This window comes from Callospermophilus lateralis, chromosome 3, assembly GCF_048772815.1.
Source record: "Callospermophilus lateralis isolate mCalLat2 chromosome 3, mCalLat2.hap1, whole genome shotgun sequence".
Lineage (NCBI taxonomy): Eukaryota > Metazoa > Chordata > Mammalia > Rodentia > Sciuridae > Callospermophilus > Callospermophilus lateralis.
In genome coordinates this window covers 179,348,876-179,372,761 of record NC_135307.1, presented here as the reverse complement: position 1 = coordinate 179,372,761, position 23,886 = coordinate 179,348,876, and the positions used below count along the sequence as shown (strand labels likewise).

The following is a 23,886-nucleotide window of genomic DNA, read 5'->3' as shown; positions in this document are numbered from 1 at the left end:
CCACAAAAATAATAAATAAATAAAAAGAACTGGAGATGTGGCTCAGTGGTAAGGCACCCCGGGTTCAATGTGAAAGAAAAAAGAAAGAAAAGAAAAGAAAAGAAAGAAGGAAGGAAGGAAGAAAACCTTGCAGGTGGTTAAGTTCTCATCAGTGCAACTATATATGTCTGTCCTGTTTGAAGTTCATTAATGATTATTGTAAAATCGTCATGGGTAAAATGACCTAAAAAATTCTAGTTCGGGGTAAGTGACACACAAACCAGGAAGGAAAGGTGACACAGTCTCAACCATACAACTGTGGCCACAGAGAATGACTAAGACTCCTGAATCCTAAACCCTAAACCCCATGTCTTAATAATCTGCAGGAGGTCCTGGGAAGGACCTGGGCTTTGCATCCTGGGACCACGGTGGGAAGTGCACTCTATCACTGGGCAGCCAGGAGTCCTGGGGTGACTCCTGGACCCGTAGAGCTCATTCCTCACCTGCATGGTGGAGGGAAATTCCTCTTCACAGGGCTGTTGTGGAGGCAGCGAGCGACACCTGCCCTGGTACACAGCAGGGCAATCCCTCCCACACCTGGCCATGCAGACCCGCGGGATCTGGGGACGGCAGCTTGTGAACGAATGGACCTCTCAGCCAGGTTTTTCAAGGGTCTCCTGGGCACAGGAGCTCCCTTGTGGCTTTAATATGAACCCACTCACTCCAGCCCGGCCCTGCCCTGGGACCTCCTCTGTCCACCTGGCCACTGCGCCTGCTCACACCATCTTCACTGGTTCTGGCTCCTCCCTCCAAGGCCAGGAAGTCATCTGGGATGATGGAGAAGCGCTGGCTCCTCTGGAGGTTTCGTGGGTCTAATTGGGGAGGAGATAGGTTGGGGGTCCCAGGGAGGCTCCTCAGTTGCCAGAGTCCTCTCCTCTCCCAGGTGAGTCTCTCCTGTCCACTTTGGTCATTGCTGTGGCCCAGCTCAATCTGAGACAAGCAAGCCAGAAGCGAGTGTGTGGCTGGACCTCAGATGACATCAGAGTGAAGGAGGAAGAGAGACAAGTCAATGACTGGGTGGGAAGGGCCTCTAGAAATGGACAGGGTTCTTGGTAGGGTCTGAAAATCTCATTTTCCTGCCCCTCTCACGTACACAGACAGGAAAGGCTACAGAAGTCACAAACCCTTGAGCAAATGAACAAAATGTTCAAAAACTGAGAATTTTTGGCTAAGGGTGTAGCTCAGCGGTAGAGCACTTGCCTAGCAGGCACCAGGCCCTGGGTTCAAGGGGGAACCCAGCACCACAAGGGGGAAAACAAAAAAGAAATTGGAGAACAGCAGTAGCTGCACATTAAGCTAAGCCCAGCACCTGTGTGCCTTCACACTCACATAGCCAGCCCTGTGCACAAACCCCTGGGTATTTGCATAGGTGTTTTCTGAGGAAATGGACCTCAGCTGTCAGGTTGTGACCCAGAAATGTTGGGTGAGAATCTGTTGCAGGTAGTGCACGTCTGTATCCCAGTGACATGAGGCAGGAGGATCCTAAGTTCAAGGCCAGCCAAACCAACTTAGCAAGGCCCTAAGCAAGTTAGCAAGACTCGGTCTCAAAATAAAAAATAAAAGGGTTAGTGATATGGGTCAGTGTTAAAGTGACCCTGGTTTTCAATTCCTAGGGCAAAAAAAAAAAAAAAAAATGCTGCCACTGAGGTTCAGGGAGTGTCTCTATTTCTCAACCCACTTCTTCCCTGAGTAAACAACATGGAACTTGGACAGACTGCTGGGTAAGACAGGCTCTAGTGGCTGTGAGGCCAGGGAGGCAGAGGGGAGGGTAGAATCCTTTTGACTTGCTGCTAGGCTGGACAGGGGTGGGAGGGACGGTCTTGGCAGCTGCCCATGTCACAGCTTGCATGGCTGGGCCAGGACACTGGTGCTGCTCCTGGGCAAGGAAAAAGTGGGCAGAGGCAGGCTGCCATGCTTCACTTTGTCAGGAAGGAACAGACATGGAGGGGTGTGAAGCAGCAGCAAGCAGCTCCAAGGAAGCTCAGAGACACACGTGGCGTCACAGGACCAGAGGTGGCACTTAGTCCCACTGCCACAGATGAGGCCTCTTTAGGCGTCCCGTGGGTGCCAGAGCTCCCTGACTCTCTGGGCACGTCATTAGATTGCCCTGACACTTCAAGTTTCTATTTGTAAATGGAGGTAGGAATAATATCCTCTTTTAGCATTTCATAAAGGAGCCTGCAAAAGGCAAATGCTCAGCACGGCCCTGGCAGCCACCAGCCCATTATTATTGCATCATGATGGATGTCACGCACTTCTTCCATATGTATTGCAAACAATGTGTGTCCGGCAGTGCTCTGGTGCTTGGATACCTTGATTACCTGGCAGGCTGGAAGGTGCTCAGTGCCATGGGGAAGGGGAGTATAGAGCAGAGGGAGGGGACGAGTGAGGTCACACAGGGTGGGTCAGGGCAGTCCTTTGGAAAAAGTGATATTGGAGCATAGGACCTGGGAGGCGAGAAAGTGCCGAAGCAGTTGTGGAGGAAGAAGGGTTCCAGGCAGAGGGAATAGACAGTGCAAAGGCCCCGAGGAGAGTGGTGGGAGATGAGGTCATGGGGTAAGAGTCGGGGCCACTGTGAGGAAACTCCTTATGGCAGCAGTGGCTGGTCCTCCCATGCAGCAGAGACAGTGAGCTCTGTCATGGTGGAAAAAAGCCAGTGCTGTAGCATGGCTGTGCCCTGAGGGGCCAGAGCTCCAGTATGGTGAGAGCAGGGGACAGCCTGCTCCAACATTGTGGGTGCTCAAGGCTTTGAGCAGGCCAGGGGCTCCCGATGTAGCCCCAGCCTCTAGAACAGCCTTACCTTGTAGAGCAGGCTGACCAGCAGAGCCCCTCCTCTTCTGGGTCATGGAGTGGCCCCTTCCAGCAAAACTCAGCTGGCCCTTGGCTCCAGGGCTCCCAGTTGAGATATAAATCTGAAGCATTTTCCTCTGAATCTGTGAAGGTCCAAAACAAGGCCTCTGGGGTGGTCACCTCCTGTCTCCCACCCTAGCCCCAAAGGATTCCCCTGCCAGGCCTGGGATCCCTACAACCTTGTCTGAGGCCAGAAGATCCAGGCAGAATTGTGACATCTGGGCCAGTCCTGAGGCCTCACAAAGAGAACCTCCAGGGGCCCAGAAAGAAGGTTGTTCTATGACTCAGAAAGCAGCCATATCCATGGACCAGAAAGGGAAGGACCTAGAGGTGCCAAATGACCTACTCTCAGGGAGCAGGCACTGAGAAGATACATACCCAGCCATCAACCCAGCCTCCATTTCTCTCTGAGTTCACTCATCAAATACCTGCGTGTTATGTATGATGCCCATCGCAGCAATATTTTGTGATGAAACACACACACAAATAAAAGAACCCCTGGAACCCCATGCACAGTCATCATAGAGGTCTGATGGCTGAGACCAGCACTCTCACCCTGAAGAGATGTGATTCATCATGAAGCTTTTCAAATGACTGCATTCTATCTGTCTCATTCAACTTGCAGGACATCTGGGTATGTTACAAGTAAGTTGCAGAAAAATGTATATGGACGATCTGTCTTTAAATAAATATTGCACCCCTTCCCGCTATTTTTGAAAACCTGAAAGTTATTAGGTGTATGCATGAGTTTGCTAAATTTGGCTTATCTCAGGAAAGCCAGATGAGAAAGAAGAGGGGATTGGAAGACTATCTTCCTTACTATAGTCTTGTGTTCTGTCCCTGGTGGAGAAGTAAAGGAGGATGAATAGAGCAGTCAGAGTGTGACCAAGAACAGGAAATAGGAAGAAAAAACAAAAAACAACTACAAAAAAACCCCAGCCTAATGTCCTTAATGGGCATAATAAGAGCATCTTCCATGAAGAGGGTTAACTAAGGTTAAGACATGTAAACAGCACAGGACCTCCACAGGTGTTCAATTATGTCGGCAAGTGACTCTGACTTAAATTCAGTAAGATGGCTTGAAGTGACTGTTCTTGACTAGAGACAGTATATGCTCAAAAGAATATTGCCTATGTGCTGAGTATTTTGCATGAAATTTCTCAGTTGATCCTCTTATCAACTTCCTGAAGACTAAGTGTCCCTTATTCAAAGGAAACCAAAATGTTTCAGATTTGGGAACATTTTCCCCTCCGGTTTTGGAATATTTTTATAGTTAACAGTTAAGCTCCCCTAATCTGAAAACCCAAAGTCCCAAATGCTCTATCTCATTTTTGATTTCAGATTTTTAACTTGGGGATGGCTGACCTGTAGTATTTTTCCTATTTTACAGATAAGAAAGACTCATGGAGGTGAAATGACTTGGGGCTCACAGCCAGACGGCGTAGTACTGGATTCAGATTCAGCCTCCCAGCTCCACGGTCACGTGGAGTTCCACTGGGTGCACTTGTGGTGAAGTCAGGGAATTCAGAGGAAGCTTCCAACATCTTGCTCCAAAGACCATCATGTGGGTGGGCAGGACCCTCCAGGCACAGTCTGTCTCAGCCCAAATCCATCTCTGATGTTTCCCTTCTTTTCAGATTGCAAACTCCTTTCAAATTGCAAGGAAGAAAGTCCACAGAAAAGCACCTTCCACTAGCTGGGCCTCTCTTCCCATGTCATGGCCAGAGGTTGGCAGTGTCCCCTCTGGCCAGTTCCCCAGGAGCAGAGTTGCCCATCTGATTTTTTTTTTTTTTTTTGTCTAAACACCTGTCTCTCCAGGCAGTTCCCCTCTCCTCCCCATCCCCCAGCTTCCTGAAGGCATTTTCCTCTCACCTTTGGGACCTGAAACCACCCGCTGAACCAGACAGGAGTGCAGGGTGTGGGGAGAGGGAGGAGGGAGGAGGGATCGGAGTGGTTCTTGTCACTTACTTATCATATGGGGTTCCGGGACAAACTGATTCCAATAAAGCAAGACAGAGAAGAATAAAAAACTGCAGGCCTGGGTGTCCTGAGCCTGCAGCTCCAATATTCTGGGTTTGGGCCAGTCCCCAGAAGAAGCAAAACACATGTACCAATACCAAGAGTTCCAAGAAGACCAGCACCCTGAGAGGACTGCCTGCCTGCCTCACTTTGATGAGGGTTTCTCTTCACTGCCAAATTTACAAAGGACTTATTTCAAAATGCTTATGGTGAAAGGTCAGGTGTCCCCCCCAGAGAAGCTACTTCCTCCCACAGTGAAAACAACAATGACTAAACGAGCTTGACTAGAATATTTTCTCAGCCTATAAGCACTTATGATGTGCCATGTGTATATCTGCACTAAGTGCCCTGCCATGTAAGCTCTTGACATGCAGGACAACCCCAAAGGGCAGGTCCTGTCATCATCTCCATTTTGTAGATGAGATATAATGAGGCTCGGACAGGACTTGCCCAGAGTTACGCAGCTAGTAGATGGCAGAACAGAAAGTTGAAGTTTGCACTCTCAGGTGCATCATGACCTGGGGCAGGTTGTTTCTCTCCAAGCCTCAGTTTCCTCAGCTGTAAAATAAAGATTACTTCACAGGGTTATTCTGAGGATTAGATGAGATGATGCATGACAAGTGTTTAGCAAAGCCTTAGTACCTAGTGTTCAAAGGCTAGTTACTATTAAGAGCTCTTTAAGGGACAAGACTGAAATTGGAACTCAAGTCTCCCAGACTTCAGACACAGCTTCTTAGCCAGTGCACATGACCAAGTCTTGTGACTCCCACCAGTCACCAGGCCCAATGCCCAAGTTGTGCCCCTCAGGGGGACTGTGGTCCATCCTGGGAACACTTTCTGAAAGCTAGAGGATTTCATAGGCTCTTACCTGGAACTTCTAATAATTACACAATGACCATCCCTAGGTGAAATGTGGGGTAGGTGTGGGTGGGTGAATTGCTCAGGTTGTCTTAATAGCATGTGACCAGAGCTGGCACCACCCTCTGCTCAGCTGACTAACAGTTTTAGAGTTGAAGGGCAGGAGGGAGAGGGTCAAGAGATTCCCAGGAAAAGACCCTTGGGTGGAGGGGGAACTCAATAGGATGCCTGAGGAGCAGAAGCATAGCTCCTGCCACATGGCCTGGTACTATCCCAGTCGACCTGCCCCAGCTCCCCTCACAGCTGACTTTGCCCTGCCTCTTGCTCCACTTAGTGGCCTGACAATATCAGGATGAATGTATCAGCTTCCATGATCCTGTATCCCAGAAAACCCAGATCTTCTCTGAGTTGTGGTCTCTGCAGAAAACAGTATTAATGGTCTCTAGTACCTGAAAAATGTCAATGCTTGCTATACCCCATTGAGCCACCTCTTTCTAACTTATACCAAAGAACCAATATGCGTTCTGAGGGGATTCAGACCTGTATATAACATACTGCTTCTCGAACAGGGATTCACTCTTGGCCTCCAGGTTAAGAAGTCCTAAACTATCAAATCAATCCTTTTCTCTTACTATTGACTGCTTGTATCTGAACCACACTTAAGGTGTCTAAGCAAAACACCCTTTTCTGCAGTTGTTTCAGAACACCTATTTGACACCCTGCCCAGCTCCAAGGTCAGGGGCCAGCTTGGTGGGTAAGAAGCTCACCTTGGTTAAGTAAGAAGCGCAACCAGATGATCAACAAGAACAGCAGCAAACCCACGGGCAGGCAGAGCCAGAACACCAGGAAAGAGAATGTGAGGTTATTCACCAGGGGCACCAGAGGGTACTTCATGGTGCATGAGAGTCTATGCTGGCCAGCCTGGGGGGCTGGCAGGGCTGCCCCTGGGACCTGGCAGGTTGGGACCATGCTGTGCTCAATCCAATTGTGACTGAGCGGTGATGTAACAAGGAAGTCACAGTGTCCTTTAGGCTGAGCCTTCGGGGGAAGAAGCCCTGAGGGAGGGCTGGTTTGGCAGCCTGGTGGGAACTGGGACAGTGACACAGTCTGGCTAAGAATAGAAGCCTACCTTCCAGGCCTGCAGGCTGGGTTGAATCCCAGTTTGGCAGCTACTGGGTCCATGTGACAACTCTCTGATCCTTTTTTTATTAGATGGGAGTGAATAATTCTAAGTTAGAAAACCAGATGATGTGACAAAAACCAGCCACAGGTGGGTGTTCACATATCTGGAGGTACAGATCCCATCAGGATCCAGCCAGGTCCCCAGGTCCCATCTTTCAACTGCACATGCACACACCCACACTGAGGGCATGGGGGATGGTGGCAGATTGAGGGAGTTTAATGCCTTGTGCAGCAAACAGCTGTAGGCGCTCTACCCAATCACTACTACATGGGAAATGCAGGCCCAGCATTTCCCTTTTCCATGAAAACAAAGTCTATATTTTATGTGAAATCTCCCAAATTTAAAATGTTGGATCAACCTTGTTAAAACTCCGACTAAAGAAAATCTGTCAAGCTGGATTAGGTCACTGGGATGCCATTTAAAAACTTTAGCCCCTGAATAAAGGGGATTTATGTGGAAGCTTTTGCCCTTGTCCCTGTTAGGGTTTTCAGGGAGACTTCTAAGGCTTGTTCCCTTATCTCTCAAGCGGGCAGAACACTCTTAGGTGCCCTTCTTATCTTCTCCCGCCTCTTTGTTGTTTATCTATTTGTGAAGTATTTAATAAATCTGACTGTGGCAGAAGGAGGCGCTGGGCTTCCCAGGACTCATTAGCCCCCAGGATAGGGGGAGGGACTGTGGATAGATTGGCAGCCTGGGCAGAAGGTCTGGGACATGGGACAGTCCATTCAGAGTTGGCCGGTGTGTAGTCCTCTTCAAGAGGGTCCACGGAGCACCCACTCAGTCACTGCCAGCATGGAAGGTACTTATTAAAACACACCAATTCCTAGGTGCAAATCACCCACTGAGTTTGAACTTGGTATCAACACACCAAGCCCAGAGTGATCCTGAGTCAGACTTGGAGACCACAGCATTTCATGGCTCAAGAGCAGAGGTTTGAAAGTCAGGCAGAGTCATTTGAGGCTGGGAAGTGGGACACAGACATATGGAGTGACATGGGGGAGATGTGGAAGAAGATGCCAGTCCAGAAAGAAAGGAAACCAGTCCAGCCATAGGGAAAAAAATAGAGCAGGGGAGGGGAGAGATGGTGCTTGGAGGGCCAATGGTTTAGAGGGAGCTCAGCCTTACTGTGGGATGACAATTCCCCAAAAGAGGTCTGAGAAAATGGTATTTGAACATACATCCAAGAGCAGAGCCCAGACAGGCTGTGCCTGAATGCAAGTCAGAAGCAGGGTGGTCGGGGCTGGGGTGATTCTAGGCCCACACCTCTAAAGAGGGTGGGTCAGAGAGCTGAGCAGCCATGTTTGAAGGGACTTAACACATGTCTGGCTATGAAATCTTCCCAGACACCAAAATAGGGGCCACTGTATAGTCAGCTTTCCTGGCTACCAATTCAGACAGAAGTCCTGTGGTAGGAGGGCAGAGCAGGGCAGCTTGGGAAATCTGTGCTGTTGGGGCAGCTATGGCCAGAGGAATGTACCATAAGCCTCTAATGGTGAGATCTAGACAATGAGGCACTAATCTGACCTCACAGAACCCTGCAGCCAACCCTGTGTGAAGGGGAAATGGGGGCAGGGGAAGACCTTCTGTGTCTTCCGTTTCCAGATTGCCCAGCCCTAACAGAGCTCAGATTTTTCTGCAAGTAGAATATCCCAGGACTGAGAGTCATCCACCTTCAGCAAATCCTGGCCTCTTAGCAATAGAAAACACTTCCATCATAGACAGCCAAGTGCTTTTCTTTTAAAACTAATCTGAGTCATTCACAAAACTCTACTTAAACCAAGGTTGAAAGTCCACACATCTAAATTATGAAGGGCCATCAAAGACAAGCAGACTCCCTGAAAAGAGTAAAATTGCGCAAGTCCCCAGCCTGTATCCAAAAGCACACACAGTTATTAGATAAGAATCTCCTTAAAATTTAATTAACTAAATGTATTACATTCAGTATTCCATGGATTTCTTCTGGACAAAGATCGGCATAAATACAAACAGACCTCTAGACCTTCTTCCCTAGCTGACAAAGATCAAACACAGGAGGTGAGGGGACACAGGTACACCTTTATATTTACATCTCACCTTTACTTTACAGTTCAGTGCCAGAAGTATTTACAGAAAATACAATAAGAAAAAGATCATGTCTTGGCAACATACCGAAATTCATACAAATCGTATATATGGTTTCAAGCAAATAATGATACTGCTTAGTTTTTAGCCACGACTGCCAAGCCCTTCAGAAAAAGATATCTTGGTCACTGCAGGAGACAAGGACTTGGGAAACTTGGTTTGCTTCAACAAATATTTATTGGGCGCCTACTATATGCAAGGCACTGTGGAATCCCAAATTACACCTTTTTCCCTCACCATTAAAAAAATGAAAAGTGTCTGAAGAACAAGGGTCAATATTCTGAGAAGAACACCACACAGTGCATGGCTTTGTTAGCTGCTGAAAGACCATGGTCTGACTCCACACCATCCAAAGGATCCCTCCAATCTCTCCATCTCAGGAAGAGGATGTCGGGAGCCCTGAAGCAGACCAGCTGGCTCCAATATCAGTTTGTGTAAACATACACATCAATCTTTTTAGGAAGCTATAATCTGAATGGGTCTTACAATGCTGAATGAGTGGGAGTGTCCAGTACTTATGTCAACATCTACCAAAAAACAGGTCTTCGCAAAAGACCGACTTTGGCTTTGGGTGAAGCTCTACTTTTCAACAGAAATAAATACTCTCAAAGACTGTCTCTAGAAATCAGTCTGCAGAGCCTGACAAATGCTTCCCCAGCACATGTAGGAAGGAACTGTTCATGATCACCTTGCGCACACAACTGGTGGGCAACTGACATTACTGGCCAAAGGCATAGGTATTTTGTATACACAAATGAGAGCAGAGAAGGACTGTCTTGAAAAAGAGAACCTGGAAGCCAAGGAAAGCACGAGTGTGTGTGTGTGTGTGTCTGTGTGTGTGTGTGTGTGTGTGTGGCTAGGGAGGGGAACAGCTCCTGCCTTGTATTATTCCAAAGGACAGGAGAGGGTCTTAGGAGGAAGCCCTGGATGAAAGGGAGAGGTGGTTAGACATGGAAAGGGTTACAAAGGTAAGAGCCCTCCTTTGTCCTTAATGCTCCCAAAGAGGAGCAAAGTCCCCACCTTCCTGAAACTTCAGAAGGGAGCATGAGGAGTGATTCACCTGTCTCTTGGGCAGTGCTTTCTTCTTCCCAGAATGCCACATGCATCCACCCCCAGCATATGCAGCCAAAGTGGACTACTAAAGATTATTACCAGGTATTAAATATGTTCCTCTGGCAATATTCTACTCAAAGTTGATTTTTTTTGGGGGGGGGGTACCAGGGATTGAACTCAGGGGCACTCAACTACTGAGCCACACACATCCCCCAGCCCTATTTTGTACTTTAGAGACAGGATCTCACTGAGTTGCTTAGTACCTCACCTTTGCCAAGGCTGGCTTTGAACTCGTGATCCTCCTGTCTCAACCTCCCAAATTGCTGGGATTACAGGTGTGCATCACCACGCCTGGCTCAAAGTGATTTTTAATACAGGCAATTAGGTGACCTTAGTGACCATGAATCCCAAGTCATACTAGTGAAAGGTCCAAGGGTTCATACCACACTCCCTTTTTAGACAGATGAAATTTTGAGCAGAAGGAACCAGCACTTGGTGAGGTACGTGGATCAGACAGTATGTTGGCTCTGTATACCCCGGTGGGGGGAAGGTCGCAACTCCTTCCCTGGGGGACCACCAAGTCTCCCAGACTGCAAAAGTATTCACTTGCCAAAGTCATTAGAATTCTAAAGAGTTGCCAGAAACTAGAGCTATCTAAAGAATCGGCAAGTAAATCCTCAACACACACATACTGTATATTGTTCTGACATTTAAACTATGACAATAGTAAAAGATTTATCTGAAGAATCACACTGAGGAAGTCCATCAACATCAGTTATTTTTAACCTCTGGAATGTTCTGAGTTACACACTCATTTATGGCCTTCTTTGTTCACTTCAACCAGAACAAGGGATCATTTTCCCATGAAATATCAATCTGATATTTCCTTTAAAGTAATTAAGCCTTACCTTATTCTTGCGGAGCTACTAAATCATTTTTAGAGTATAAATCACTAAATCTTTATCACACATTCCTCCCCTCCTCCCATACCATCTGGAAACATCAACTTATTGCCCAGCTCAAAAAGAAAACCAATTATTAAATAATATTATACCCTGAATAGAAACTAGAGTAATAGAAGGAGGAGGGGAAGGTTAACTTTACCTGAGCTTACAAAAAGGAAGAAAAGGGTGTGGCCAACTTATGACCAAGAGCTGCTATGCCCACATTTCTTGCTCAGAGGTGGCAAAATGCATACTTCTGGGATAGTTGTCTGGCAAAGAATTAGGTCCTATACTACCTCTGACCCTCTAAGAAAATGACTGAAACACCAAGCCAAACAGGCCAGTGTAGCCCTGACCTACAGAACCTAATAACATTAGAGTGCAAGTGGAAAAATATCCTTGAACAACTCTGATCACTATTCTTTGTACTTCAAATGTCACTTATTTTTCTTCATACAAAATAATCTTGCTAAAGAAGAAAGCACACACAAAAAAAGAAGAAATGAATGGTATATACTATAGCACTCTAACAGGAATCCTTGTAAGGATGGTCTGCATCTAGGTTTGGCCACCTCCAAAGTTTTATCCCTGGCAGAAAAGTAGCAGCGAGGTAACAGAAATATTTCCAAAACCCTGGCAGGGATTTGCTGGGTCTTTAGCTGCAAAGTCCTGACAGCAAGTCAGCCATTTTTAACAGCATCTGCCCAAGGAGGTAGCCACTAACATTTGCCAATCATGATGCAATCCACGAGCTTTCCAGAAGAGACCTGAAGTAGTAGCATTGAGAGGCTACTTCCTGAACCCCAAATGAGAATCCTTCATCAACTATTACAGTTTGCTGCTTGGTCCTGAAATAAGGGATAATGGATGAAACTAAATAATTTTCAACCCTGTTGTGAATTTATATTTCTTGATATGTAATCAAGAATCACACATATTTAAGCTGTTATTTTGTCGCCAAGCTGGAGACAAATAATGGAGAGTAGAGGCATCACTGCTGTCTGACAGCTTTGAAACCCCACAAACTTCATTAGTATCTCCATTAAAGGACAAGGCTGAGCCTCCATTGTAATCTGTCCACTCAGGAACTGAGGCCTTCAGAGAAATCTGAGTAGTGATGAGCATGGCAGCTTGTTTAAATATGGAGAGAAAATATGGAATATGTTAATGTCAGACTTCTTTTCTGAGCCAAGGACATTTATGTTCTTTTCTTTTTGTCAGTTTGACAGTTGGATGACAAATGGACCTACAAGTGAGCAGAAGGCTGAAACTCCTTTCCTTCTCCTCCATTCTGTCAGCACAAGCCTGTAAGTGTCCTGGAAGATTGTGAGACAGATTTTGATTTTGAATACAACCTCCTAAAAAGTGAGGTATAAAACTATCTTCAACTTCTAATTTGCAAATTTGTTGATACTACCAATACATGTGTTTAACTGAGATGCATTAAAAACCTTTCTCCTCAAAAGGCTTCTATTTAACTAAAATTGTCACTTTTAAAAGAAAGTTTATGGCTAAAATGTTTATCGTCATTACCAGCAGGAATATGATTGTGTCTGGGAGCCCATTTCACTAGAAAGCCAAAAGTCTTCTATCCAATGGGTTTACGATGTGTTTCTTCTATTCCGGTGATTAAACAGCAAGCTCTTGGGGAGTGATTTGTTTATTTTTACAGTGATCACCTATCAAACTGTCTTGCTTTGATATTACAGTCCCCACACTGGAGTTCAACTTCCTAGACAGACAGTGGTCTAAGAACTGCAGCTCTTGAGTCCAACCTCCTGGAAAAGTGAAGTATAAAACTCTGGCTCCAACTGCTTGTTACGGTACTTGTTGACGATGTCGGTGATTTTCTGTTTCCGACGGACATGTGGTGGGCTGTAGGAGTCACTTTCCAGTCTCTTTCTTCTACAAATGTTTATTACAGTCTGCCTCACCAGAAAGCCTTGAAAAGAGAGGATAAAATAATTGTCAACAGCCAGTCGTCAGGTGACCTCTGAGAGGACCTGTCCCTCCTCCTCACTACCTCATTCCATTCGCATAACTTCCCATCCCAGAGAGACAGGCACAGCACTAAGAACAAACCAGCACAAGAATGACAATGAGGAGGGAACTCAGAATCAAAATCTGGTTTGACAATCCATTTCCTGCCCTGGCTTGCAAACAGATATCTTCCTTGACTAATATTCAAAGTTTGTGAAGTCCCATTTGCACTTACTAAAGACAGTTTAAAACAGAACAAAACGTGCTTCCTTTTTAACAAGAATAGTAGCATTTTCTACATATAGACTCTAGAAAATAATAGTATCTTTTCCTTATTTTTACTATTTTTTGGTTTATAAAAGTGTTAAAAGAGCTGGGTGTGATGGTGCATACTTGTAATCCCAGCAGCTCTGGAGGCTGAGACAGGAGGATTGAGAGTTCAAAGCCAACCTTAGCAATGGTAAGGTGCTAAGCAACTCAGCGAGACCTTGTCTCTAAATAAAATACAAAATAGGGCTGCAGATGTGGCTCAGTGGTTGAGGGCCCCGACTTCAATCCCCAGTACCAAAAAAAGTTTTAATAGAACGAAGGAAAGAAACCTCAGTCCCTCAGCGCACATGAAAACCTTACCGAGTGCTCGCCGGCTGACTATCATCCCATCCACAAGAGGGATGACCATGTTAAATTTTCCAGTGGCTCCTTGGATTTTTATCCGGAACAATCCAGTGTTTAAAGGGTGTATGAAGATAACTGGAACTTCTTTTTCAAGATTTGTAGATCTTAAGAAAAGAAAAGTCTTTTCAGCTCAGACACATAAGAACTAAAGTCCCCCATATGTAGCATCAGAATAGCCCGCATCTCCTATGCTGTTGCTGACAATCCTCTTTCTGGGAGGCCATGTTGCTGTATCCATAACACTTAGCTCTAAGTGCTCATTTCTGGAGTCAGGCTTTTTGTGTCAACAAAGGTTGAGAAGAATGCTTAGAAAACCACTGGGGAGACAAGATAGAAAAGCCAAGAATCTATTGTAGGAAGCTGCAAATCCAGCAGCAAGCTATGGGACTTCTACTTAGCTTTCCCTTTTGTAGGGAAAATAATATACTTGCCAGAGTGCAGGGAATTCCAGCACAGTGGAGGATATACCTCAGAGCAAATGAGAAACAGCTGAAGCTCAGGGTGGAAATTCTGGAAGTCAAGAGAAGAGGTTGGGAGGGTCATCAGTCTGAACTGGCGGCAAGTGGCCTCTTCAGCTGAGGTGATAAATGGCCACATCTTGGCAGGGCCAAAGCTGCTAGAGCCACTAACTGACTGGCAGATGCTAAGGTCAGCAACTGCACCTCTGAACGAGTGAGTCACATATCACACATCATGGATAGGCCAACCCATCAGGAGGTACTCATGTTATTATGTGATGCTCTAAGTTGGGGGCTTTTTTCTTTATAACACATTTTCTTTCTATAGAGGCAAAGTGAGTTTAACAGAAGAAATACTGAGTTAATTTTTCAAGACATTTAAAAAATAATAAATCCTAGAGTAATTCTGTCCCCAAGCTGAATTTTAAACTTTGCTAACCTACCAATAAAATACAAATTTTACAGCCATATCTTATTACAACTTTTTTTTTGAGAGACAGAGAGAGAGAGACAGAATTTTTTTAATATTTATTTTTTTTTAGTTTTCAGCAGACACAACATCTTTGTTTGTATGTGGTGCTGAGGATCGAACCCAGGCTGCACGCATGCCAGGCGAGCGCGCTACTGCCCGAGCCACATCCCCAGCCCCTTATTACAACTTTTGACCTAAAAAGATTAAAACCACAAAACAGTGTAAGTCAGTTAAAGGTCTATTTCCAACTAGCTATAGAAATGCCATCCTTATGACAACTATCCCATAGTCTCTTCAGCAATCAACATCATGAAAAAAGGAAGTTGTTCCAGAGTAAAAGAGATGGAAGGAGTTAACACCAGATGCATAGTCGTGGAATGAATTCTGAATTGAATAAACCAGTTGTAAAGAAATTTTTAGGGAATGTGGAGAAATGTGAGTATTATTAACTTTATTATTGGGATAATGTTATCATTAGCTATCTGAAAAATGTTCTTAAGGAATACATACTGATATATTTAGAATGTTATGAAACCTATAATTTGTTTAAGATTACTTCAACATGAAAAACATGAAACTTTTAAGAATGACTTCCTTTTTTAGAAAAAAAAAATTAAATGATAGTGTTAAAATAAACTACTTAGGAAGGTGAGAGAGGATTGCCAAGTTAGAGACCAGAACAAGCAACTGTTTCATTGGAACCCTGACTCAAAAAAAAAAAGGGTTGGGGATGTAGTTCAAGCATAGAGTACCCCTGGGTTTAATTCCCAGTACCACAAACAAACAAATGAACAAACACCAACTCTATAGGTTTTCTTCAATAATAATCTAACAATGTTAGAATAAGTTCATCTTACATGCAATTAGTATCAGATGATGTAAACAGAAGGAACTGAAGTTAAAATACTAAGTTTGGGGACAGCTCTGTGATGTAAAGATGAGATTAGCAACTGAGGGAAAAGGCCTGGGTTTGGATCCCTTCTTCTGCATTTACTGAGTGCATGGGGCTGAGGAATAACCTCTATGGGCATATTTTATCCTACTGGTAAAACAGGGATGATAATTATAACTTGGAGTTGTAAACCAAAAACCAACAAGCAAAATGTCTTGAAAATTATAAAGATCAAACAATACGTTATTATCTTAGAATCATATGCTCTTCTTATTCTTTTTGTAAATGGGCAGGTAAAACAGAAATTTTAACATATTAACAAAATTAGTATTACATTTTACTTCAAAATACTTTCCCGTTAAATAGTTCATTAAATTAGGATATTTTAACTGCTATTATCCAGAATGATTATTTTTCCAATTTAACTCCATCATTTCCATCTTAATTATTAACACAGTCTTCATTAATACTTTAAGAATTTAACCTTTATTTTATTTATTTGTTTTTATGCGGTGCTGAAGATCAAACCCAAGTTCTCAACCATGCTGGGCAAGTGCTCTATAACCCCAGCCCCTTCATTAATATTTATTAATGCTGCCTCTTCTCCATTTTTCCTTTTACTACAGGCAAATGTAAAACAGGAATTAATTATATTATTTAAAAATTCAGTGCTCAACATCACTGATTATCAGGGAAACTCAAATTAAAACCACAATGAAATATCATTTCATACCAGTTAGAATGACCATTTAAAAGAACAAATAAGCAAGGCTAAGTGTGGTGATGATATAGGGAATAAGGAATCCATGTACACTATTAATGGGAATGTAAATTAATGCAGCCACTATGGAAATCATTAAGGCAATTCCTCAAAAAACTAAAAACAGAACTACCATGTGAACCAGCAATCCTGCTTCTGGATATATAAGAGGACCTCAAAGCGGTTTATTTGCACTTGCATGTTCACTGCAGCATTATTCACAACAGCCAAGACATGGAAGCACCTTGGATGTCCCAAGAGATGAATGGATTAAAAATATATACATATATATATATACAACAGAATATTTTTCAGCTTTAAAAAGAAGGAAATTCTGCCAGTTATAGTAACATGGATGAATCTGGAGAACATTATGCCAAGTGAAATAAACAAGCCAATCAAAAGACAAATTTTACATGATACCACTTACATGATGAATCTAAAATAATCAAATCAATAAAAGCAGAGAGTAGAATGGGGATGGAGAAAGAGGGAACAGGGAAATTAATGAAATGGTAAAACGTTTCCATCATGCAGGATAAATAAGTCCTAGAAATCAACTGTATAATACAGTGGCTAAAGTTAACTATACTGAATTGTTTACTTAAATTTTTGCTTAATGGGTAGGTCTTATGTTAAGTGTTCTTATCACAAAGCAATAACAACAATTATAATAAATAAAAAGGCAGGAGAAAACTTTTGAAGATGATGGATGCTTACAGCATAGATTGTGATGATGGTTTCATGCATACTTATCTCCAAGCTCATTAAATAAAACAAATTTAAAATGTGTACAACTTTTTATGTATCATAAATACCTCAATAAAGTGCTTTTTAAAAATTCTCACAAATTTGATAACCTTGTGCATGTATGTACAAACTTTTGATTCTTTATTTTTATTTTTTGCCTTTAATCTTTTTGTTTTATAATTCCTTCTTTAAAAAAAAATCTCTTTTTAGTTGTTGATGGACCTTTATTTTATTTGCTTATTTAGTGTGGTGCTGGGAATCCAACACAGTGCCTCACGTACAAGGCAAGCGCTCTACTGCTGAGCTACAACTCCAGGCCCTATAATTCCTTCTTTATTAAGCTACAACTGACATAAAAACAGACATGCTGATAAGCTTCAAGCAAATAAAAAAAAAAAAATGTACCTCAGAGAAGTGCTACTATTTGCAGTAGTTTCCACGCCAGTACTGATCTCTGTCATCAGATCTGAAAGGGGAAAATTTTCTGCAAAGAAATAATAACATTAAAATTAATATCCCTCTCATTTTCCCCAAACAATAAGAAATCCAATTTTCTAATCTCTCTTTTTTTTTAATTTTTTTTTTTTTAAGAGAGAGAGAGAGAGAATTTCAATATTTATTTTTCAGTTTTTGGCGTACACAACATCTTTGTTGGTATGTGGTGCTGAGGATCGAACCAGGGCCGCACGCATGCCAGGCGAGCGCGCTACCGCTTGAGCCACATCCCCAGCCCCCAATTTTCTAACCTCTTTACATAGACAGACAAAAAAATATACAGACCATGCTCTCCTATGTAATCCTAATGATTCCCCTAGATGGAAAAAAAAAAACCCTCCCTCAAGAAATACTTTAGTTAAGTTCATCTAAAGTGAAGGATTTTCAGAATATGATCCATGGTCTGTGAGGGTTTGGCTGGAAAGCAACTACTGTAGTTTCCCACAAACTCTGGGATTCTACGGTAAGTATGCATTTCTAACGCTCTCATGTTGCTTACATAAATACCACAAAAAAACATCCATAGTAGGACACTTAAAGACAAATTAACCTTTATATTAAAACTAGACAGAGCACATGGAAATATTGTGTATGAAATCCTTCCCCTTCCCTTCTCCAGAGGTCGTGGGAAGATTGGGACATTAACTCTGATACCAACAGAAATAGTTAAAAGTTTTCTATCAACTAGTCTCATAGAATCTTTATAATTGTGAAGTAAGTGGCATGATTATCTCCATTTTACAGATGAACAATCTCAAAGTTAATGCAACTAAGCAGTGGAAATGAGACACAAACCCAGGCTTGCTGGATTCTAATCCCTGCTCTTGGCCACTACAACATGCCTCTGCTCCCACTTCCTTCAGACATTTGGCAGGTCACTGTCATTGTGTTATTTTATTTATGGACAATGTCCTTATACAATACCTATATCATCATAGCGTTCTACCCAGACCACAGAAACTCTTGTCTCAGGTCCAAGAGGAGGCACAGGGCGACCCTGAGGCAGCTTCTTCATTCTGGAACTGGGACTGAGCTATATGAAGAAGAGGAGAGAAAAAGTGCAGACTTCATAAAACTACCCAGTCATACATTTATGTAAGATATTCAGCTTACAATGTAAGTATCAGGTCATGAAATCACTTCAGGAAAAAAAATGCAAAATACATTTGCCAGAAAACACTTCTTTGGCTTCTTTTTTTTTTTTTTTTTTTTTTTAATCAGTCTTAACCTAGAAAGAGGAAATGAAGTCCTGAAATTGTCAAAGGAAAAGAGACAAGGAATACTGAACAATTTTAGTTTGCATACCTACCTTTTTGCTAATTTTGCTATGTTTTAAAAGGGGCTTAAAGGGATTTGAGTCTATATTATAACCAGAAAAAGGATGCTTTCTCCATCAGAAAGTATCACTACTTTGCCTGGAAACACTAAAATGTCTCATATATCAGCAAGTTATTCCTAATTTTCAGACCAGATGTTTCCTAGCAATTTAGGCCTAATCCTTTTCCTTATCGGCAAAAAGAGTTCTTGGGACTTTCCTATCAAGAACAATGTGCTCTGGCTTTCCTGCCACCCAACTGGCTTTACATTTTTCTCCAAGGCTAATAGGACTATGGGGCTCTCCCTTGGCAAACTGGCATTCTGAGCCAACCCACTGTAGGGCATGCAGCAAGCTGGTTGTGCTAAAGCCCTATACCAAGCCCATATATAGAAAAGTTACATTTTAAAATTTAAACTGTTTTATTAGCACAGAAATATGTCTTCACCAAATGTCCAGAGTTCATGGCAAGCCCCCCAGATTTGTGCTTCTACTCTGCATTCACAGAAAATGACTGTTCCAAGATTTCTCCCAAACCAATTCAGCATATTCAGGGACTATTTTCTTAGCAGCATGGCATTTAATTTTCTTTAACTTTAATTTTCCCCATTTCTGATCTCTAACCCTAGATATAAAGGGCTCCTGAGAGGTCAGGTCTGTGTGGGTCATCTCCCATTTGGCTAACTCAAAATAACTTTAATTATACTCACAAAATCCCTTTGCCAAGTAATACAGCTTGATTATGGGATATCCCATCATATTCACAGGTTCCACTACACATAAGGGCAGGACATTCTACAAGGGCAATGGTCACTTGAGGTCATCTTAAAATCTTCCCCAACACACTACACTCATTCAATAGTTCTAAAAGATGCAAAAAATACATTCTTTGGGCTGGAGTTGTGGTTCCAGAGGTAGAGTGCTCACCTAGCATGAGTGAGGTACTGGGTTCGATCCTTAGCACCACATAAAGTAAAATAAAGACATTGTGTCCACCTATAACTAAAAAATAAATATTTTTTAAAAATAGATTCTTTTAACACTTTCTACATACATGATCATGTCATCTGCAGTACATGTAGTTTCACTTCTTGTTTTCCAATTTTTATGCATTTTATTTCTTTTTTCTAGACTTATTTCTCTGTATAAGACCCTTAAACAGAAATCATAGGAACTTGCCTTACCTGTCCTTCATCTCAGGGGGAAAAGCATTCAAGGATAATGTACAATGTGTTAAGTATAATGTTAGCTGTAGGTTCTTAGTCAATGCTCTGTATCAGGTTAAGGAAGCTTGCTTCTATTAATAGATCGCTGAGAATTTTTCTCATAAATGGGTGATACTGTTTTGTTAGCTGCTTTTCTGTGTTTATTGAAATAACCATTTGATTTTCCTTTTTTGAGTTTGTAAGTAGTCTACAGTGTAAATGGTAAGTAAACACATGGTGCTTTAAGAGTCATCATTCTCTGGGTTTGAAGGCTGAACTGCAATGGCATTCAGAAAATGAGTACTCCGGCAGCTAACCTTGACATTTGCTCTGGCTGCCACACTTTACTACCACTTGATCCTCTCAAAATTGTACTCTGGAAAACTTTAAAACTCTGGATATGCAAAATCAAGACTGGTACCTCAGGGAGTCGTATATAACTTGATGGTTTTTCCTAAATCAATTTTAAAGGTAGGACCCCTCCCATATTCCTTTTAAATGAGATGCCTATGTTGACAATTTTCACCATGGAAGGAGCCAAACTAAAATCCTGTAAAATTGCAGAATACCTTCAGTCAAGTTTATACTTCTTTCAGCTTTTAAATTAATTGTTCTAAATTAATCTTCCTGAACTCATGATCTGGTCCTATACTCTTGTTACCACTTACTTGGTCATTTTTCAGTAAAAATTAAGAGATTACATGAGGGAAATATAGATAAGGAAATAACATCTGTTGGAAAAGAAAGAAAAAGTATAAAACAAAAACCCCTTTTCTTTTAGCAGGGGCTGTTGTACCACACACAGTGTATTTATTCACATACTGTAATCTCCCCTTGTCTACAGGGGATATGTTCAAAACCTCCCTAACCAGTGGATGCCTGAAACCAGTTAGTACTGATTGCTACATATACTATGTTTTTCCTATACACTCATAACTATGATAAAGTTAAGTTTATAAATTAGGACACTGAGTTATTAACAATAACTAATAATAAAATAGAATAATTATAATAATATACTATAATAAAATCTGTATAAATATATTCTCTCTCTTACAAGATAACATTATATTATATCCATATCCTTCTTTCTGTGATGATTTAAGATGATATAGTACCAACATGATGAGAGGAACAAAAGTAGTATGATATAGCATTAAGTTCCATTGTAAGAGTTACTTGAACACAAGCATTGCAATGCCCCAATGCCATGACCAAGAATACTAACAGGTAGCATATGCAGTGTAGATATGCTGTCCAAAAGGATGGGTCACCTCCTGTGCAGGATAAAGTAGGACCACATGAGAAATCACCAAGCTATACAGAATAGTGTATAATTTAAAACTTATGAATGATTTATTTTTAGAACTTTTCATTTAATATTTTGGAACTTGGTTGAACATGGCTGACAAATTGGTAGAAAGTGAAATAGCACGGGCTGAGGTTTTGGCTCAGTGGTAGAGCACTTGCCTGGAATGTATGGGGCACTGGGTTCAATCCTCAGCACCACCTAAAAATGAATACAAGTATTGTGTCCATCTACAACTAAAAAAAGTATTTAAAAAAAAATTGAGATAGCAGATAAGCAGGACTGCCATACTAAGTTACTCTCCAAAGTGTTGCCATTTTTATATAGTCACACTTTTTTTAAATAAATGCATTATAGTTACAAATAATAGTTGGGCTTATTTTGATAAAAATCAAAATTAGATTTACTCCATTTCAATCCAAGGTATCTTCCCCTTTGCCGCCTCTCCTCCTCCCTCCCCCCATTCTCTTTCCTCTATTTTTCTGGTCTTCCTTTCACTTGTTTACTTGTCTATTTTCAGTGGTGCTTTATGTATACACATAAAGGTGAAATTCACTGTATTTATACATGAAAGTAGCATAATTTTGTCAAATTCATTCCACATTTTCTCTCCTCTCCCTTTCAATTTCCTTCTATTCCACTGATTTTCCTTGTATCTTTACGATATCTGGTTTCTCCCCGCCGCATGCCCCTTTCCCCCTTATTTTGCTGGGGCTTCCACATATGAGAGGAAACATTTGATCCTTAAGTTTGTGAATCTGGCTTATTTCATTTAGCATGATATTCTCCAGTTCCATTCATTTAGCAGCAAATGCCATAATTTTTTATGACTAAACTCCATTGTGTGTGTGTGTGTGTGTGTGTGTGTGTGTACCACATTTTTTTTCTTCATTTTTAAAACTGGTTCTTTTATTTATTTATTTATTTATTTATTTTGAGAAAAAGGAGAAGAAGGTTTATCTACCCATCAGCAGGAACGGGGTAATCCTATTTCCCCTGAGATTAGGGAGGGGCAGAAAAAGAGAAAGAGAAAGAAAGGTCCATTTTAAAAATAAGTTGCAGCAACTACGTTTGTGGCTCAGTGATAGAGCTCTTGCCTAGCACATGTGAGGCACTGGGTTCGATCCTCAGCACTAAATATAAAATAAAGATATTCTGTCCACCTAAAAATAAAAAATAATATTTTTTAAAAAATAATAAGTTGCAGTGGCACAGCAGCAAGGGCTATGTTCAAAGCATAAAGTGGATATGAAAAATTGTGCTCTATATGTGTAATAAGAATCTTAATACATTCCACTGCAGTGTATTAAAAAATAATAAAATCAATAAAAAAATAAAGTGGATCATTGTTATATTTCCTGTCAATTTCTATATTCCATTTCTATGGAAAAATGGGTGACAACATCTCCAAACTGCTTCCTGTTGAAAGAGGGAGAAGTTGGGGGAAGTAACCCAAAGCTCTTATTCTGTATCAGGTAGGGTATGGACAGTTATGGGTAATCAGCATCAGAGAAGTTCAGAGGTCCACAGTGGCAGATGGAAGGTGACTGGGCAAGGCATTTTTATTTGTTCTTTTTAGATATACATGACAATAGAGTGTATTTTGACATACTATACACACATGGAGTATAATTTCCCATTCTTATGGTTGTACATGATGTGTAGTTACAATGGTCATGTATCTACATATGAATATAGGAAAGTTACTCCAATTCATTTTACTACTCCCATCTACCCACCTTTCCCTTCATTCCCCTTTGTCTAATCCAATGAACTTCTACTCTTTTTTTACCCACCTTCCCCATATGGTTAGTATCTGCATATGAGAGAGAACATTCAGCCTCTGGTTTTTTGGGATTGGCTTATTTCACTTAGTATGGTAGTTTCCAATTCTATCCATTTACCTGCAAATGCCATAATTTCATTCTTCTTTATGGCTGAGTAATATTCCATTGTGTATATATATCACAATTTCTTTATCCATTTATCTGTCAAAGGGTGCCCAAGTTGATTCCATAGCTTAGCTATTATAAACTGAGCTGTTATAAACATTGATGTGTCTGTGTCACTACAGTATGCTGATTTTAAGCCCTTTGGATATATGCCGAGGATTCGGATAACTGGGTCAAATGGTGGTTCTATTCCAAATTTTCTTTTTCTTTTCTTTTTTAAATACTTTTTTTTTAAGTTGTAGATGGACACACTATCTTTATTTTATTTGTTTATTTTTATGTGGTGTGGGGGATCGAACCCAGTGCCCCACACATGCTAAGCAAGCGCTCTACCACTGAGCCACAGCCCTGTACTCCATTCCAAGTTTTCTAAGGAATTTCCATACTGCTTTCCAGAGTGTTTGCATCAATTTGCAGTCTCACCAGCAACGTATGAGTGTACCTATTTCCCCCACATCCTCGCCAACATTTGTTCTTACTTGTATTCTGGATGATTGCCATTCTGACTGGAGTGAGATAGAATCTTAGCATGCTTTTAATCTGCATTTCTCTAACT

The 23,886-nt window shown here is 41.8% G+C and overlaps 2 protein-coding genes across 5 annotated transcripts in view; both read right to left on the bottom strand.

Annotated features, from left to right (window-relative positions):
• Positions 1 to 755: 755 nt before the first annotated feature.
• Positions 756 to 6,660, bottom strand: Adig (adipogenin). Its single transcript, XM_076849482.1, is given in 4 exon segments — positions 756 to 841; positions 844 to 1,001; positions 2,858 to 2,972; positions 6,534 to 6,660. Coding segments are annotated over 4 exon segments (486 nt in total).
• A 2,212-nt stretch (positions 6,661 to 8,872) lies between these two features.
• Ralgapb (Ral GTPase activating protein non-catalytic subunit beta) overlaps positions 8,873 to 23,886 on the bottom strand; it is a 106,502-nt gene continuing 91,488 nt past the window's right edge. For all 4 annotated transcript variants that reach the window (XM_076851839.1, XM_076851840.1, XM_076851841.1 and 1 more), the window contains 4 exons: positions 18,474 to 18,582; positions 17,460 to 17,538; positions 13,678 to 13,826; positions 8,873 to 13,009 (listed from right to left, as the gene is read on the bottom strand). In XM_076851839.1, coding sequence (XP_076707954.1) covers positions 12,816 to 13,009; positions 13,678 to 13,826; positions 17,460 to 17,538; positions 18,474 to 18,582 — 531 coding nt within the window. In that variant the 3' untranslated portion in view covers positions 8,873 to 12,815. The remainder of the gene's footprint in view (positions 13,010 to 13,677; positions 13,827 to 17,459; positions 17,539 to 18,473; positions 18,583 to 23,886) is intronic.